The sequence below is a fragment of the Canis lupus genome, chromosome 22 (genome assembly GCF_003254725.2).
Source record: "Canis lupus dingo isolate Sandy chromosome 22, ASM325472v2, whole genome shotgun sequence".
Taxonomy (NCBI): domain Eukaryota; kingdom Metazoa; phylum Chordata; class Mammalia; order Carnivora; family Canidae; genus Canis; species Canis lupus.
Window position 1 is genome coordinate 57,803,036 of NC_064264.1, and position 16,916 is coordinate 57,819,951.

The 16,916-nt window shown below is 45.3% G+C and overlaps 1 protein-coding gene across 1 annotated transcript in view; it reads left to right on the forward strand.

Annotated features, from left to right (window-relative positions):
* Window positions 1–16,916, forward strand: part of MYO16 (myosin XVI) — a 481,094-nt gene that overhangs the window by 366,855 nt on the left and 97,323 nt on the right. Inside the window, exon 28 of the mRNA XM_049099266.1 lies at window positions 12,348–12,450. Coding sequence (XP_048955223.1) covers window positions 12,348–12,450 — 103 coding nt within the window. The remainder of the gene's footprint in view (window positions 1–12,347; window positions 12,451–16,916) is intronic.

Here is a 16,916-nt window from a genome sequence, read left to right on the forward strand (position 1 = left end):
CAGCCTTAAAAGCGAAGGAAATTCTGCCATTTGCAACAACACGGATGAAGCTGGAGGTTCACATAAAACACAAAAAGACAAGCACAGAAAGATAAATACCATATGAGCTCACTTACATGTGGAATCCAAAATAGTCCAACTCATAGAAGCAGGCAGTGGCCTGGTAGCTGCTGGGGAAGGGGTACTGGGGGAGAAGCCACGGGGGAGGGCACGAGGAGGGGAAGTTCAAAGGGCACAAAGTTCAGTTCTGCAAAATGAATAGTTCCTGGAGATCTACTGCACATCATCGTGCCTACACTGACGGTACTATGTCATATCATTAAATAACTTTCTAAGAGGGTAGATCTTATATTACATACTCCATTCACAGATAAATAAGCAAACAGATAGGGCACTTGGGTGGCCCAGTGGTTGAGCATCTGCCTTTGGCTCAGGTCATGATCCCAGGACCCTGGGATCCAGTCCTGCATTGGATCTGAAGGGAGCCTACTTCTCCCTCTGCCTATGTCTCTGCCTCTCTCTCATAAATAAGTAACTAAAACCTTTAAAAAAAAAATAAGCAAACAAATAAAACTAATGAGAGCCGGAGGAACTTTCAGAGGGGACGGGTATGTTTATGGCATAGATTGTGGTGATGAGTTCACAGATTTATCATAATTTCCAAACTCATCCAGTTAAACACAGTAAATATGTACAGCTTTTGTCAACCATACCTCAGCAAAGTGGCTCTAAAAAATGTAAGTAGAGTTGACCCTAGAACGTGTTCAATGTGGGGGTTAGGGTTGCTGAACCTCCATGCAGTTAAAAACCGGAGTATGATTTTTTTTTACTCCCCCAAACTTAACTACTAATATCCTACTGTTGACTGGAAGCCTTATCTGTACCATGAACAGTCAATTAACACATATTTTGTGTATGTATTATATACTGTATTCGAATGAAGCAAACTAGAGAAAAAAATGTTAAGAAAATCAGAAAGGAGAGAGAACATGGTTATAGTGGCGTTCTATAAAAAACCCACTTGTCAGTGGACCCACTCAATTTAAACTCGTGTTGTTCAGAGGTCACTGTGATACTTTCCCAAATTAACAAACATAATTAGGTTCAGATACTGATCTCCAAGTCATCGTTGAAGCCTGTCTCACACTCTCAAAGTAAATGTCCAGAAGACAGTTTCATTGCTATTGAAATAGTGCGATCTAGGTGTGGGCCAGACTATCCCTGTGAAGGTCATAGTCCTTCTTCTTTGTGATCCGCTAACCAGTCGTAATGACAATGGCATTCTGAAGAATAGGTTCATATGGTAGTAAGCAACTCAGTTCAATGTGTGAGATAAACTTACTGAAATAATAAAACTGCCATTAGCTACCAATCTCCATAAGATGTTTTAGCCATTCCCAAGGAAAAGAGTTGCCCTCTGATCGGGAGAGAAAGCACTGGAATAAAAAATATTCCCAATAAATAAATTGACCTGCCTTGGCTTCCCATTCCTACTCGAAAGATAGGTGGTCAAACCGACCCTGGTGGCTCTTTGCTTCGGGAGCAAATTGCTTTAGAAATGGGATAATTTTACTTAAACTGCTTAGCTGAAAGAGGTCTCTTGTTTAAAGGCTTGAACAACCAATGAACATCTGTTCCTTTCAGTTGAACTAAACAAGCTGTTCTTGTACCTGATAAATACAAGCTATGGCTCAGCCAGTAAATTCTGCAAAGCACAGAGGAGGAAGGACGCAGGCCCATCAGTTTCAATGTAGGCACTGGCGGTGCTCAGCATCCTCCTGGGCTGTGTCATCAGGCCAAGAGCAGCAGGACTGCAGTTGCAGGAGCAGCCTGCAACCATTATTTCAGCCCGATTACAACTTCCGTACACCAGAAGGGCACGGTCTCCAATGTCCCCTCTGGTAGATGGCTCTGGGGTGTCGCACAGGCACGGGTGGGGTTTCTGTGGAGGGAAATACTCCAGGGCTGATCAGAAGCCAGTCCAAACCTGGCTGAGATAAATGGTAGGGCTGCCACGGCTGCTCCGGTATGGGACTCAGTGTACATTTCACACACCCGGACATTTCTCATTCAGTGTTTCTCTTTCATCCATTTATTGACCACATAGAACGTTGTTACATTGCGCAATTAAAATGAAATGGAGGGACTGGCTTAAAGGGAGAGAACTTGGGGGCATTGTCATGTAAATCCTTAGCAGATGTTCGGAATTCATTTGTTATCTGCAGAGCTGTCCTGGCTAATCCCAGGAGCTGAGGTCTAGTCTAGCATTCTTTTTTATTATTCACCTCCCCTATTGTCTGGGGGCAGGAACCCCCTGGCTTGACTGCGTGGAGTGCGTGATTGAGTGTCCTGGGGAAGGCTGCATCCTAGGCGGGGGGTCCACTTCGCCACAGGCTGAGGCTCCAGATGCTTTGGGGAAGAGGCTGCAGTGGAAGCAGACGAATCTCGAATCTTGGCCCTAGTTGTTCACACCCACCACCCCCACCCTGTGCGTCCCACTAGCTGGCCCAGCAGCAGCTGAAGCGAAAGCAAACAGCGCACCTTCCCGGAGAGCTTGCAGCCCGAGAGCCACAGTCAGCCTGGGGACTTTGGGCGACTGGGGAGCCTCCCGGCCTCCCCAGGAAACACTCGGGAACTCCAGGATTCCTTGACCCTCCGTGCCACCTCCTGCCTCTTCCCGGGTCCCTCCCAGCAGTGGTGTACAAGCCTGACTTGGAGTGTGAACTTTGGATGCTGTGTTTTAGTGTCTTGACAGATAAATGCCTAACCATTATGGCTGTGATGACATTAAAGTCATACCATGATAGTGTTCTTACAATAATAGTAACAGAAGCAACACCCACCGCCACAGTGAGATTGAGCAAGAAAGAGGGTTAGAGAGAGGGAGAAGGATGGACGGACGGAGGCAGGGAGAGGGAGAGGGACAGAGGCGACAGAGGGAGAAGATCTGGAATATAAGGGACTACCAAAGAGTCTGGCTTTCCCATGTTTTATCTTCGTAATATTCCTCATTTATATATTATTCTGCATCATGGTCACCTTTATCCTTTCAAACCCAGTAACAAAAGGGGCAAGTGTCTGGTTTTATCTCATCTCCCCCATGACTTAGAGAAGCCAGATTAACCCCTAGCTCAGCTATAAACTAACTCTGAAGGTGTCACACAGCTTCGGCAAATGTTGTCCTGGGGTTGTGAGAATTCCATGTTGGTGTGCGATAACCTATCGTCGCACCTGGAATTTATAGGCACTTTGTGAGTTTCCCTCGCTCCCTCCATCTCTCCCACTCCCCTGCTCCATTTCCAACCCCGGAGACCCGCACACAGGCCGGTGACACTAACCCTGCCAGGAGACGGCCTGGCTGCACCAGGGGCAGCTCCTCCCAGCCCCTCCCGGCTCTTCCGAAGGACTGTCCTCCTTGGGGCTCTTGAACCAGGAGGTACATGGAGACGTGAAATACCACCGTGCCTTTGAATTGTGTGTCCATGCTTCTAAAGATGACAGTAGCCGCTTTGCCATAATTTGGAAAGAGATGGGACTCAGTCTTGATCAGTGGCATAGGCAGGAGGCGTGGGACTGTCACGGTGTCTTTTTCCCTTAATCAAGTCATATGCAAATCCTATGAGCAATGATAAGCTTAATGTTGATCTCAATAGATGCGAAAATAAACTCAAGTCCAAATTCGAGGAGACCCAAAAGCTGTGGCAACATACAGCTAATGTCCCTTCCCATCCTTCCAGTAACTATACAGGAGGAGTCGTGGGTGTGTGGACACAGGTGAGGTGCCGGAGCATGGATCACACTGACAAGCCCCAGGCAGAGGGCACAGCAGTTGCAAAGAAACCTGGGAAGGCCAGAAGTGGTTTGATTAGCCTTGAGGCGAAGGAGCCATGTGAAGCTGGGAGCAGACCAAGCAGAGCGACGGGCAGGTGCACATGATAAGGGCTCTGGACGGGAGGCTGAGCCGTGTACCTGTACAGCTGTGGGGGGACAGAGCCGGCCCCCTACAGGTTGGAGAGTTCAGGCGACGAGCCCTGGACACACCTGCGGGGTCTTTGAACCCTAAGTCATGAGAAGAGAAAGAATGTGCCCACTTTGGGAACACGATACGTGTGTGTGAATGACGATTTTTAACAACTTTATCTCTTTGCTTTCAGGTCTTTTTCTTTAAAAGAAAAAAAAAAGTGCTCCTCTTTAGTTGAAAAGCACTTCTGCAAATCCTGTCTGTCTCTGCCTCATCTCTCTTTCTCCCCCCTAAGGTTGAAATAGATTTTATTTCTCCCCCAAGCCCTCTATGCTCCTTTTTCTTCCTACTTCTCCCTATTTTCATGATGTATGTCAGTCCCGTTGCTAGGCAGCTGTTACACTCAACCCACCACTCAGCATTCTGAATGCTGGAAATTAGCCCCAAATAGCTAGAAAATCACCCCTCCGCACCTGCACTGTGTTTGCTGTGAGAGCATGCATATGAGGAGCAAAATGAGCAGTCCCGGCAAGTTCGTAGAGCAAGTGAAATGCGTCCCTATTTAACTACAGATAGAGAGCTACGTTTCTGGCTAACATGCGAGGTAGAGAAGCCCTGTAGTGAGTGCCCTGCGGGAAAGTAGCAAGGAAATGGTTATAGAACAAACCACATCCTTGTCCTATCAGAGCTAGAAATGAAAGAACAAAATAATCTGGAGCAAAACAGCAGTACCCCCAAAATAAGCATGAATAGGACGTAGGCTGTGTATATTTCTATAAATGCTGCCGACAAGCTCTGTTTTTCTTCCTTGACCCTGAAAAACAAAACGCTTTGCTTGGTTCTATTTCCCCTTCGGGCTGTGGACCTTTTCATTTATTTATGCAGAGAGCCAGCAGCGCCCAGTGCTTGTGCCCCCCCCGCCCCCACCTGCTGCTGTCTTGCTGGCATCCCGGTCCGGCTCTTCTGTTCCCTGGCAGGGCTCGGCATCCCCCCGTCACCCCCGCCATCCTCCCTTTCTCAGTGTTGGTGTTGACGTGCTCTCACATGTAGACTCTGGCCACATTCAAATCTGCCTTCCTTCAGCTGCTCTGCCGTTGCTCAGCCCGGTCCTGCCGTCCAGCCTTCCCCTCTCTCCTCTGCACCCCCCCCCCGCTGCCCCTCCCTCCGGCCTCCACTCTAGAGCTCCAAGGACATCCCCATCCCCATATCCTGTTTCTCTTCCTGTGGATGCTCCAGTCCAATTCCTGATGGATGAGCTCCATGGTGCTTCGCCAACATTGTTTTGTTGTTCCTGACAAGTCAAGTATGTCCGTGATAAGAAAATTTCATGAGGTCTTGAAAGGTGAAAACCACATCTTTTCTGATATCGTTCTGGTCAGAAACATCACACGTGAGCATATGCAGTCAAATGAGAGTGTAGCTTGGCCTGTTTTGGTGACCTATGCATTTCCTGGCAGGGTATCTTGCTCGTGATAGGTACTCAATAAACATTTGCTGAAGAGAATTAAATTTTAAGGGGTCTGGAGACCAGAATTTTCACAACAGAATTGTGCTTGAGCATGAAGAGATGAAATCCATATTCAGCAAACAAACCATTCCAGAAAAATTGCATCTGAAGTTGTTGTTGTTGTTGTTTTGTGAGCATTAACTTGTATTTTTCTAGGGAAGTGACTACAGTTTCATGGTAGGCTTCTCAAAGGAGTTAATGAAGAGACACTACTTTGTTTCACCTGACTCTGTGGCCACTCCATAAGCACTATCTTATCTCCAGATTCACAAGAAATAGGACCTCAGTGTTCTTAAGATTAGAAGGAACGATCACTTTGGAAAAGACAAATATGCATCTCATCACATTCCTTAGATTCTCCTGGACACTTCTCAGTTGTTTGTCCTTCTCTGTCTCTTCACCTTCATTCTGTCCCTCTTCAAATATAGAGATTCCTGAACGAACACAGCCTACGATCTATGATATGGTCCTTCTCTCTACTGTGATACCTGTTAGGAGCTCAGTCATCCTGTGCCTGGTGGTGTGTGTTGTACTCCAACCTTTGATGTAGAGAAAGAACTTAATGACTAGCATGCAAGTTAGAGAACTTTTTGGTAACTGTGCTAGAACTTGCCATGAAACCCCACGCTTCAATATTGGCCGTTTGGGCTGTGGGCTAGCTAGAAGAAGGGAAGTTGAAAGTCGGCAGACACATTCCCGAGAGAAGCAAGACAGAGCTTTTGGTTTCAGTCTCAGGGACCCATGAGGACCCAGGACAAGGATGTCTCCTGGGTGGTCCGCCTCATCCCACCCATCAGGCAGAGGGTCGGTCACAGGTGAAATTGACCACAGCTGGGCAGCTGGCAGCCAGCGGGCAGTGACTCTGTTTCGGGGTGCTGGCCAACGCCTGGTCCACACATCCTTCTGGGGCTCCATCGGAGTCTTCCTGTGGTCCTTCCTGATCCTTCTGTCTGTGCAGCATTAGTCCAGGAAGCAGTTCCTCCCCCCAGTGCACTCCATCTCCAGGGATGGATGTCAGCTTTGTCCTCCAGTCTCTTGGGTGGTGCTGGACTCCCTCAGCATCCACATCTGTCCATCTGGAAGCCCTTCTGTGTTGTCTGCCAACATTGCACGGGACTCCTCCAGCCCCTCCCACTTCAGTGCCTCCATCGTGGGCTGTAGGAAGGGCCTCTGGATACTCTCTCCCTGGCTCTCCACCTCACGATGCCCACTCCCAGGAGACAGCTTCAGTGAGACTCTCCCAGGGTCAGATAGTAAGACCCATCTGTACACACTGGGGCTCCCCAGGGCTCCTGGAGTCAAAGCCCGAGTGCTTAGAGTCTCCTGCCTAGTCACATCCTTACCTGTGACTCTGGGTCCCTCACCTTTCCTCTGCGTGCTCTGTTCCAGCCACATTCACTGCCTGGCCCTGCTCAGGGCTTCTGGATTTGCTGCTCCCTCAGCTTGGACTCCTGTTCCCTGGAAGGCACCGCAACATCCTTCCCCACCGTCACATACCTGCTCCCAGTAAAACCTTGCCTGCCCCATTTTTTCCCACCTCTTTCCTTGTATCCGACATCCTTCCTCATGTGTGTTGCTATCCTTTCTGTCTCTATCATATTTAATGTAAGAATTTTCATTTGATTTGCCCCTGCTGCATTCCATGCACCTGTTTTGTGCTCAGTCAATAATGCTATTGGTATTGGCCAATTGACTGAATGAGCCCAAATGAATGAGCCCTGGCACTCGGATTCTGGACGTAGAATTAGATCCCAATCATGTCCTTCAACCCAGACCAGGACAAGACAAGAACGAGTTGTTGAGGGGACTTGACATTGACATAGTCAGTTGACGTGTCTCAGACACAGCCAGGTGCCAGTCTAAATACAGGGATCTTCCTCATCTCGGACTAGAGAAGCTGAGCAAGTGTAGGGAATGGAAGCTGTGAAGTCCTATGTCCGATGACACCTGTGCTCACCCCCATGTGCTGCTCCAGGCTCATTATTACCCCTCGCACCTGGGTTGGAGTTTCTGTGAGATCATGTTTTAGCTCCGTGATCGACCTGGGACGCCACCCATAGATGACACTCGCATTCCAAAAGGCAAGATGTTTTTAATGACACTAAAATAGCATACCTCATGCTGTCTGAGATGATGTGTTTGTCTTTTCAGCTGAAATGTCAGAATTATACCACTTTTAGGTGTCACAAGTACAATACGAAATGAGAAAAAAAGCACCAAGTGTAAGATCTTTGTTCTGACTTGTTAATACTGTATTCAGATACTTGAATTATGTCAATTCAGTTCTCAGTGATAATTAGCAAAGCTCCAGAATGAGACAATTGTAAGAGAATAGAAAGATAATTTGAGTGATTTCATTTCATTGTGTAGCTCTGGCTAAATGGTGGGAATGTGCTGGCTTTCCTGAGTGCTTGAATGAGTCTGGGTTTCATTCTGAGCTCTGGCTTATTGTTGGGGTCCCAGTCACCCCAAGGTCAGAGGACCTAGAATTCTTACCTGTGCACATCCCGTGTGCTGCTGAGGATGCTGAGTGTTAGCCTTTTCTGTCTCTCATGCTCTGGCCCTCCCATTTCTGCTCTCAAGCTATCTGGGGCTGGGAGCCTGTTTCTTCCTGCCTAAACTGTGTCAACGATGGCCGAGGGACTGTCTCTGCCATCGCACTGCCCTGGTTTCAAATCCCCGCTCAGCCACTATCTCTTTCAACGTCCTAACAGAGTGCCACAAACCGAGTGGCTTAAAAAAACAGAAATTTACTCTCTGGCAGTTCTTGAGATCCCTCCAACCCGTGCCTTCCTCATCACATGGCTTCCCTTGTGCATCCTTGTCTGGTCGAGGCATTCTTCTCTTCCTAGAGGGACACCACCCTATTGGACCAGGGCCCACCTTAATGCGCTCATCTTAACTGCATGACATCTGCAAAGACTCTATTTCCAAAGAAAGTCACATCCACTTATCTTTTGGAGGGGCGCAGTGCAACCCATAAAATCATCTGTGTGAACTTGGGCAAGTGCCTTGATGTCTGTAACCGTCAGCTTTTTCACTGTCAAAGGAAGATTACCATGCAGGCCTCCTGCAACTCTGAGGAGTATGAAATGCACCCCCTCCATCCCCCAGCCCGGTTTCTTGGCCTCTCATCCCTTATTCATTCTTACTGCGTGCAAAGGCAATCCAGCAGACCACAGAATGCACAAAGACGGCCCATCCCCTGGGAAGCTCACACACTTTGAGGATGACTAGTGCTTTTAATACCATACAGAATTCGTGTCTCATCCTGAAAAACACACGCAGACAGACTTGTGAGGTGGCCGGCCACGGGCCCCGAACCAATGCTCTGCAATGTTAGAACCTGAGGCTGTCTTTACTTCCCTACCCAGTTTCTTCCCTGTTCAGACACACTGGGCAAGTACATCATCTGTCTCCTTTGAACCATTCAGATGTCATAAAACCTAATCTGTGTTTGCTCACTGGTGTGTGTATGTCATACACCAGCATTTCTGTAGATGCCCATACGTTTTAGAGGTCAGCCCCACTGCCCTCTGCACATGTTATTCCCAGTCCCGGCCCTGCACACACACATTCCTATTCTAGCCACTTTCTCTGTTCTGCTCTACTCTGGAGACACCCTTGTCTCTTCTGCAGCAACAACACACTACGACCAGTAAAAAAGATAAATACCAACTCCAGGGCTTCCTGGGTAGGAGATCTCATTCTTGCCTCTTATAAAAAACACATCACTGAATACTTCCGTGTGCCACAGATCCTTGCAGTCTATTGGGTGAAATCAAACTGATGAGCGAGATTTTTCATACCCTTGCCTCTGGCGCTTCAGTTTTCATGTGCAGGCTCTGCTACCTGCTATTTTTACACCCTCCTGTACCCTGAGTTTGATTCATGAGCAAAAATCTGTGTATGAGAAGGAAGGGTTGTGGCCGACATTGATGGATTGAGTTTGTCTGACACATGGCTACCAAGATTAGGATCACTCTCAACCCAGGACAACTCATATACCATATACTGAGTGCTCAGGGGTAATGCTAAGGATATAAAGAAGGAAATAAATGCCTGCTCCTGAAAAGTTCAAAATGTGTTTTTCTCAGCATGCATCCTACAGCCCCACAGTTCCCACAGCATTGCCCCACGGTGCCATACCTCACTTCCCTGTGACACTCACAGAAACAAAGAGGGGTGGCTTGGTCTGCTGTGGCTGGCGGGGGTGGGGGGGCATGCCCATCCTCTCCCAGCTGCTCAGAGGGACCCCAGAAGATAAATACCTATGGGCAATGCACTTCCTTCCTCCCTGCTATACGAAAACAAAGAACTCTTTAGAAGTTGCCAGATTTGCTGCAACAAACTTGAGATGGAAAGCTATTTTACAGAAAGTCACAGAGCACTTAGGTGATTGACCTTTTTAGCATTAAATCTCCTGAGCAGCCCTGCAACCCCCTGCAACATAGGAATCATAAAGTCAGTGCTGCCCAATGCAGTTACTAAATCCTTGCCTGTTTCTTCTGTCTCTGTGCTGCCTCTTGCTCTTACTCTTCCCCTTCCTCCTCCTGCTCCTCCTCTTCTTCCTTCTCCTTCTTCTAATGCAGTTTTACTTATATGTCACGTTAAATACCATGCATGCCAGAGAAATTTTATATAGATCTTTTAAGTGGCTGATAGAATTTTGAAAGACATTTTTTTAAACCCATAGAAAGCCATTATACTGCCATGGATTTCAGCTAGGGAATGACAGTCAATTATTCCGAAAAACTTTCAAAAAATAAATTAATTAAATGTCCTTCTAGAAGATTTAAAATACTCAATATGTAACATAATGGGAAGAAGCTACTCTACCTCTCACTTAAATAAAACTTCTGGATATTTTGATACTCATTTATTATAGATTCTAACTATATATAGGTCCACTTTCACATGTCAATAAAGAATTGTAAGATTTCTTAAAAAAATATATATATATATATATTTTAAAAGATTTTATTTATTTATTCATGAGAGACACAGAGACAGAGAGAGGCAGAGAGAGAAGCAAGCTCTATGCAGGGAGCCCCATGTGGGTCTTGATCCCAGGTCTCCAGGATCACGCCCTGGGCCGAAGGTGGTGCTAAACCACTGAGCTACCCAGGCTGCCCAAAAGATATATTTTTAAGAGCATTCTAAATATTTACATTAAAGCTATGAGTTTTCTTTCTCTTCAGTTTTCTTTCATTAAATGGTTTCCATTATTCCGTGGTAATAGTGTCAAACATACATGAAAGGATTGAAATGTATATTGGGCTCATTTTAAAACTCATTTTCCACCTAACAGAAGAGGGTTATTTCCTGGGTGGACAATGTGAAGTGTACAACTGATGGAGATGTGGAGGTTTGTAGGATCATGTAGGGATTGGGGAGGATTTATTTATTTATTTTAATTAATTTTTTTTTTACTGGCAATACTATTCTTTATTTTTTTTTTTTGAAGGAGAAGCATGCTTTTTTACAGCACCTGTAAACAAGTCAGTGAAGTATACTATTTTGAGTTTCCCCACATATATATTATTATTTTTTTGGAATGTTAGAATACCACAACACCAACTGCATTACATAATAGTTACTGAAGGCAAGTCAGGCTAAAACAAGGGTAAAGTTTTATGGCTAAAAATATTCATAGCAGCAACTTTTAAAAGATGATTTTATTAAATCAAGTCATTGCACTTGGTCATTTTATTGCTACAGCAAAACAAGGCCATTACATTTTTAATGTTTTCATTTCTGATTTTAACTGATTGTCTTATTCTCTTCATACATTTCAAGTTTAAATGCAAGCATAAAATGTTTACCAACAAATCAAGAGAGCACTTGTTTGTTTGTTTTTTTCCTGTGATCACAGTAAGAAGCATAAAAAAGAGAACCCCCATTCTCTTCCTATCTTCAGGCTTAAATTTTGTAAAGAGGTAACAGCTTTATAGTAAGACCAAACCACTAAATCTCAGTGGTCACACACAAGCACACACACAAATACTCCCAATATTGAAATACAAGTAGGAAAACTAGTAATATTATGTGTTTCAAAAAATAGCAAACCTGAAAAATACATTCACTAATAATTTGGCAATGACAGATTCCATGCTGTTCATCTCTAGTCTGTCATTTATACTCACTTATAGAAAAAAAGAAAAAAAACAATGATTTATCTCCCAGTAAAGGCTATTATCATTATGTACCATTTTGTGATATGAACTTTATGAATAAAAACAAAATTTCCATATCAAGAGCAAATACCAGTAAATTGCTAGATTGAAGTAATCATTTTTTCCCTTTGAGTTTGGCTTTAAGAACTTTACTTTTCGGTCAAGGACAGAAAATAGAGCCACAAAACTTTACTTTTCCATTCTGACTGAGGAACATACAACGCAGATACTTTAAATGTATGTCGGCATTCATGACCACCTTCATTTTATGCACTGGTGAGAAAAATGACCAAGAAAAACTTTAAGAACACCCTGAAATCTGCTGGAAACTTCCCTCACCCCATTAACAGGGTGAGGAGGGGTCACTCCAGCCAGAAAGCTAGAGAATGATTTCTAGGATACAATGTTTTTATTTCTAAGGACTTTCATTAAAAGAAAGTAAAACCTAACTTTTTTAGCAAGAAGGAAATCATTCAACAAGTCATTTAAAAATATTAAAACAGGAATTAACAATTTTGTTGAGTAGTGACCTCATCAGAAAAGCCCAGACTTTAAAGAGTTAAAATGTACACGCTCAATGCACAATCAGGTTTCGGGATTGGGGAGGATTTAAAAAGCAGGGTGACAAAGACAGCTCTGCTGAACTGAAGCATTTGCTGGACAAACTCAGTCATGGCTTTCATGTTCCTGCTGCTTTTCACAGGTACAAGCCATTGGCCGATACACTCCTGGGCGAGAAGAAGCAGCTGTCTGCCGAGGAGAAGTGTCGCCTTGTTCTCCAACAGTGCAAACTGCAAGGCTGGCAGGTTAGTGACCAGCAAGTTGCTCACATAGTGGCTCAGGGTTGAAATAAGTGAGCTGAGTCACTGGGGGAGCCACCAGGCTCCCCGGCAAGAACTTTGATGTTTGGCAAGAAGAGACAGTCAGCGTATTCCCTGGAAACGCGTGTCTCTCTGACTTACCGGTTGTGGCAGCGTGGTGGCAAACACGTGAGGGAAACCAGCAAGCTCCCTTTGGGGCGTGGATGAGGACTTCGTGAAGCCGCCTTGTTTGCCCAGCTGTCAGAGTCACCTGTCACTCAGGCTTTCCGAGGGATCCGAAAGAGAGCAGAGATCAGAGAAGGCTGCATGAACACCTTGGTTTCTTGGCTCCTAGCTGGTAGGTGGTCAGCGTGCTTCAGACCCACTTCCCCATTCCTCAAGGGCCATATCTCCCCTGTTTGTGGTTTCTCTTTGCTGCCTCTCAGCCGCCCCACACTGACAATGTCCCTGTCCCTTCAACCTCACTCTGTGGCATAATTTTCCTAACTGGAAACATTTCGTTCTCTTCTGCGACGCCCCCCTTGGTTGGCAGCGTCCAGGGGCCCACTGGAGAGATAGATCCTCCTTCCAGAAGGAAGAACTAATGTGACGCAGAATAGCATGGGGGGCCCCAGAAACAGTGGGGTTCGGTTCTGATTTTATTCAGTACCTGAAACAACATCGGAATGCCATCAGTGACTAGTGTGCAGAACAGAAGGTTTGAAACATCAGAGAACTGAGGTCATAGTGATGTGAGAATGGGAAACAGAATAAAGCCCCAGACACCCCTGGACGTTTCTCCCTATAAAACAACAGAACGTGCTTAGGTGATGGCAAAGAGCGTGGCAGCTAATGGCTTTGGCAAAATATAACCATTACCAAAAAGCTGACATAAATGTCACATTAAAGAGCAGTAGGCATCTCCAAGGGACAGTGTAAGATAACGGATGAGGCTAAAGATGAGGGCTTTCCTTCAGATGGTTCAGAAGTGCCGGACGTGCGTGGCGGCGCCCACTCCAGGCGACACAGGCAGAGATTGCTGGCTGACATTGCCACACTCATCTGCCTGCAACGAAGGACAAGGAACCTAGAATGTCAGCACTGATGACTGATGGCTTAATTGTCTGTGCCACCCAATCTCTCTTTCTATTATCTTCTTTACCTCGCCTTTGTTTTAAACTAATAATGGAGCTGAGCTTTAAATAGTCTGAGGGAGGGAGCGCACACATCTGTAGTCGTCATGGATGCACATCCTTGCCGGGAGGTTGCAGTGGGAAGAGAGCACGGGGGAGTCACTAACACACAATGGTGTCCGCTCACCACTCTGGAGCCGGGGACAGGAGATGTGGGTGGGTTCACATAGGAACTGTTCCTCAGACTCGTAGGTAGCTGAAGTCATTTTGACTGAATCTTTGCCAGAGTTTTTAAGTATTTGAGTAGTAGTGGTTCATGAATACGTAAGTCTCAGATTCTTGTGTTGTATTTTTTCCCTTTAAAGAATACTCTCCGAGGGTCACCTGGGTGGCTCAGTTGGTTAAGTGTCTGCCTCTTGGTTTTGGCTCAGGTTGTGATCTCAGGGTCCTGAGATCGATCCCCATGTCAGGCTCCACTCAGTTCAGAGTCTGCTTGAGATTCTTTCTCCTTCTCCCTCTGCCCCTCCCACTCATACTCTTGGTCTCGCTCTATCTCTCCAATTAAAAAACAAATAATACAAAACAAAAAACAAAAACAAAAAAATAAAAAACAAATAATACAGATAAGGATAATATGTTTTACTAATACTGAAAAGAAACTCAAGTTGTAGGAAAAGGTGAGGGAACTTGGAACAGTTTTTCCAAAAGCAGGGAGTAACCAGGGTGCGTGAGGAGCGTCAATCCTCTGATACCTGTGTGTAGAGCATGCGTCACACATGGTGACTACTGGGAGGCAGTTGGTACACCCTGCAGTACTTGAAATTGCAGCTGGGGATGGTATTAAATTGGACCATGCATTGGGACTTTGAACAAGGTCATCAAAATAAAAAACAGAAATGGGTCCCCGTTTCATTACACTAGTCTACTTTCCTCACTCCTTAGTGCCCCACGGGAGACTAAAAATATGGGACAAAAAACAATAAATAAATCCATCTATTCACTGCACGTTTGCTTGTGTGTTCCATATTCAATAGTTAAGAAAGACTGATTTCTTCTCCAAAATGTAATTTTTCATATACTTTATAAAGAAAAATCATTGACTTCATAGAAATAAAGCCTATCTCTATTATACTTTTACACTTTTATGCTAGAATTTTTAATTGATTAATTAATTAATTTAGAAAGAGGGAAGGGCAGAGAAGAAAATCTTAAGGAGACTCCGAGGACAACCCAGACCCCCCAGCTGGGCTCAATCTCACAACCCTGAGATCATGACCTGAGCCCAAATCCAGAGTCAGGTGTTCAACCTACTGAAGCCAGCCAGGTGCCCCAGCAAAAGAGCTTTTAACACATCATTTATTCCTGACCTGGAAAGTCAGACTCCTCAGTTTCAAAAGCAAAGCATTTGTTTGAAATGTGTTGGTCATTGTGGGAAGAATTGTTATTATTTTCCTCTGGGTGGTCAATCAGGGCAAATTGAATGAGGAGCTGTTGAAGCAATGTAAGGTCCTAAGGGGTGGCTGTTGTTTCTGTAGCATGATTCCCAAATTGCTAAGAGTCACACTGTATGTTTCCATTAAGCAGTCTGTGTTCATCCTTTGGCTCTGAATGGTTACCAGGAATTGATAGTCATTCTTTTCCATATTTTTAAAAGCAGCACCAGAAGACAGCAGGCATCAGAGCCATCCTTTGCTGTGTGAAACTGCATAGAGTGTTAGCTAGAAATTCTATTCTCTTAACTAAAAATATGATGATCCGCTCACTGTCGCTCTGATAGATCTTGGAGGTGTTGTGAGATTGCTTCCGCTCCCCTTTTCATTAATCAGGCTCTGTGCAGGGAAGCCTTTGAGGCGTCAGTAGGGGGTTCTAGCTCCATGTTCTCCCACTTCGGTGCATTGCAGTGACTCCATGGCATCTCCTGTTTCAGCTGCGAATAGAGACATCTTCCCCTCAGTGCCATGGGGTTTGTTTACCAATCCATGCGTGCTGTTTATTCTCTGTGTGGTTGTGGGTCTGGCGTCCGTGTGTGAGGCTCTGGAAATTTTATTTTATTTTTTATTTTTTTTTTTTTAATTTTTTTTTTAATTTTTATTTATTTATGATAGTCACAGAGAGAGAGAGAGAGAGAGGCAGAGACACAGGCAGAGGGAGAAGCAGGCTCCATACACCGGGAGCCCGACGTGGGATTCGATCCCGGGTCTCCAGGATCGCGCCCTGGGCCAAAGGCAGGCGCCAAACCGCTGCGCCACCCAGGGATCCCGGCTCTGGAAATTTTAATATTTTATACATGATGATTCCTCTCATCTACAGAATGTGTTACAACCATTCAGAGCTTTGGTTTTATTTGATTTAAACCTAATAACAACTGTACGCTGAAAAAGGAAAGTCTGCAGGGTGAGTGGTAATGACCTCATTTGAGATATGAGGAAATGGAGTCTTGCAGATCAGCATACTGATCAAGGTATTAGGTGCGGTTAATGTTTAGTTTTAGTGGAAAGGCCCCTTTGCTGAGACCGCATCTATGTCTTGCTATGCTGTGTTCTTTCCACCGCATTTAACTCGATCTATATCTTTTAATGTAACCATCCGAAGCCCTTTTATTCAGATTACAGAACTTGAAAGGCATAGATTATGTATCATAGTGTGAGCTTTGATCAAAGGCATTTATAGATTCCTTTATTATTCTGAGCAGATTGCTTCTTGAAGTTAGTATCTTTTTATGTTGATAATTCACCTGGTAGACAAGGAGAGTCACGCTGACTCCATCCCGTTGCAGGCCGATTCTGATCCCAATCTTTCTTACCCAAACCATCAGCCAGTGACCCTTACGTGGCTCAGTGCTTTTGGACTCTCCTTCCTTACTGCATCTTGGAACAAAAAGGAGGAGAAGGAGAAAGCGGAGAGAAAGAATAGAAAGATAAGATGGACACCAAGACCTGGAATCAAACGAGGATTCTCAGGAAGGGTTTGATCTCAGTTTTAGACCAAGCTGCTACTCTGGTCGTCCCCAGGCAGCCCCAGGAATGGGAGACAATGACGTTCCTGGAAATGGAGTCAGGGTCCCACTCGCTTCCAGCTCACAACTTGAGTGAAGTTGGTCTGAGAATGGTTGTAGTGAGCCGTTTGAGTAAATCCCCAGTTTGCAGTGTGTCAGGCTTCACTCCCTGCCATATTCTAACTTTCCAGCATTCTGCACCTCTCCAACATTTGTTCTCTCCTCTCTGCTTTCTTCTTACCCCTCACATTGTCCATCTTCTGTAAGATTACGGGCAGTCTCTCCATCACCGGGGATTTGTGTGTGTCGAGTTTGCTCTGTGTCCCCAGCACAGGGGGCAGAGG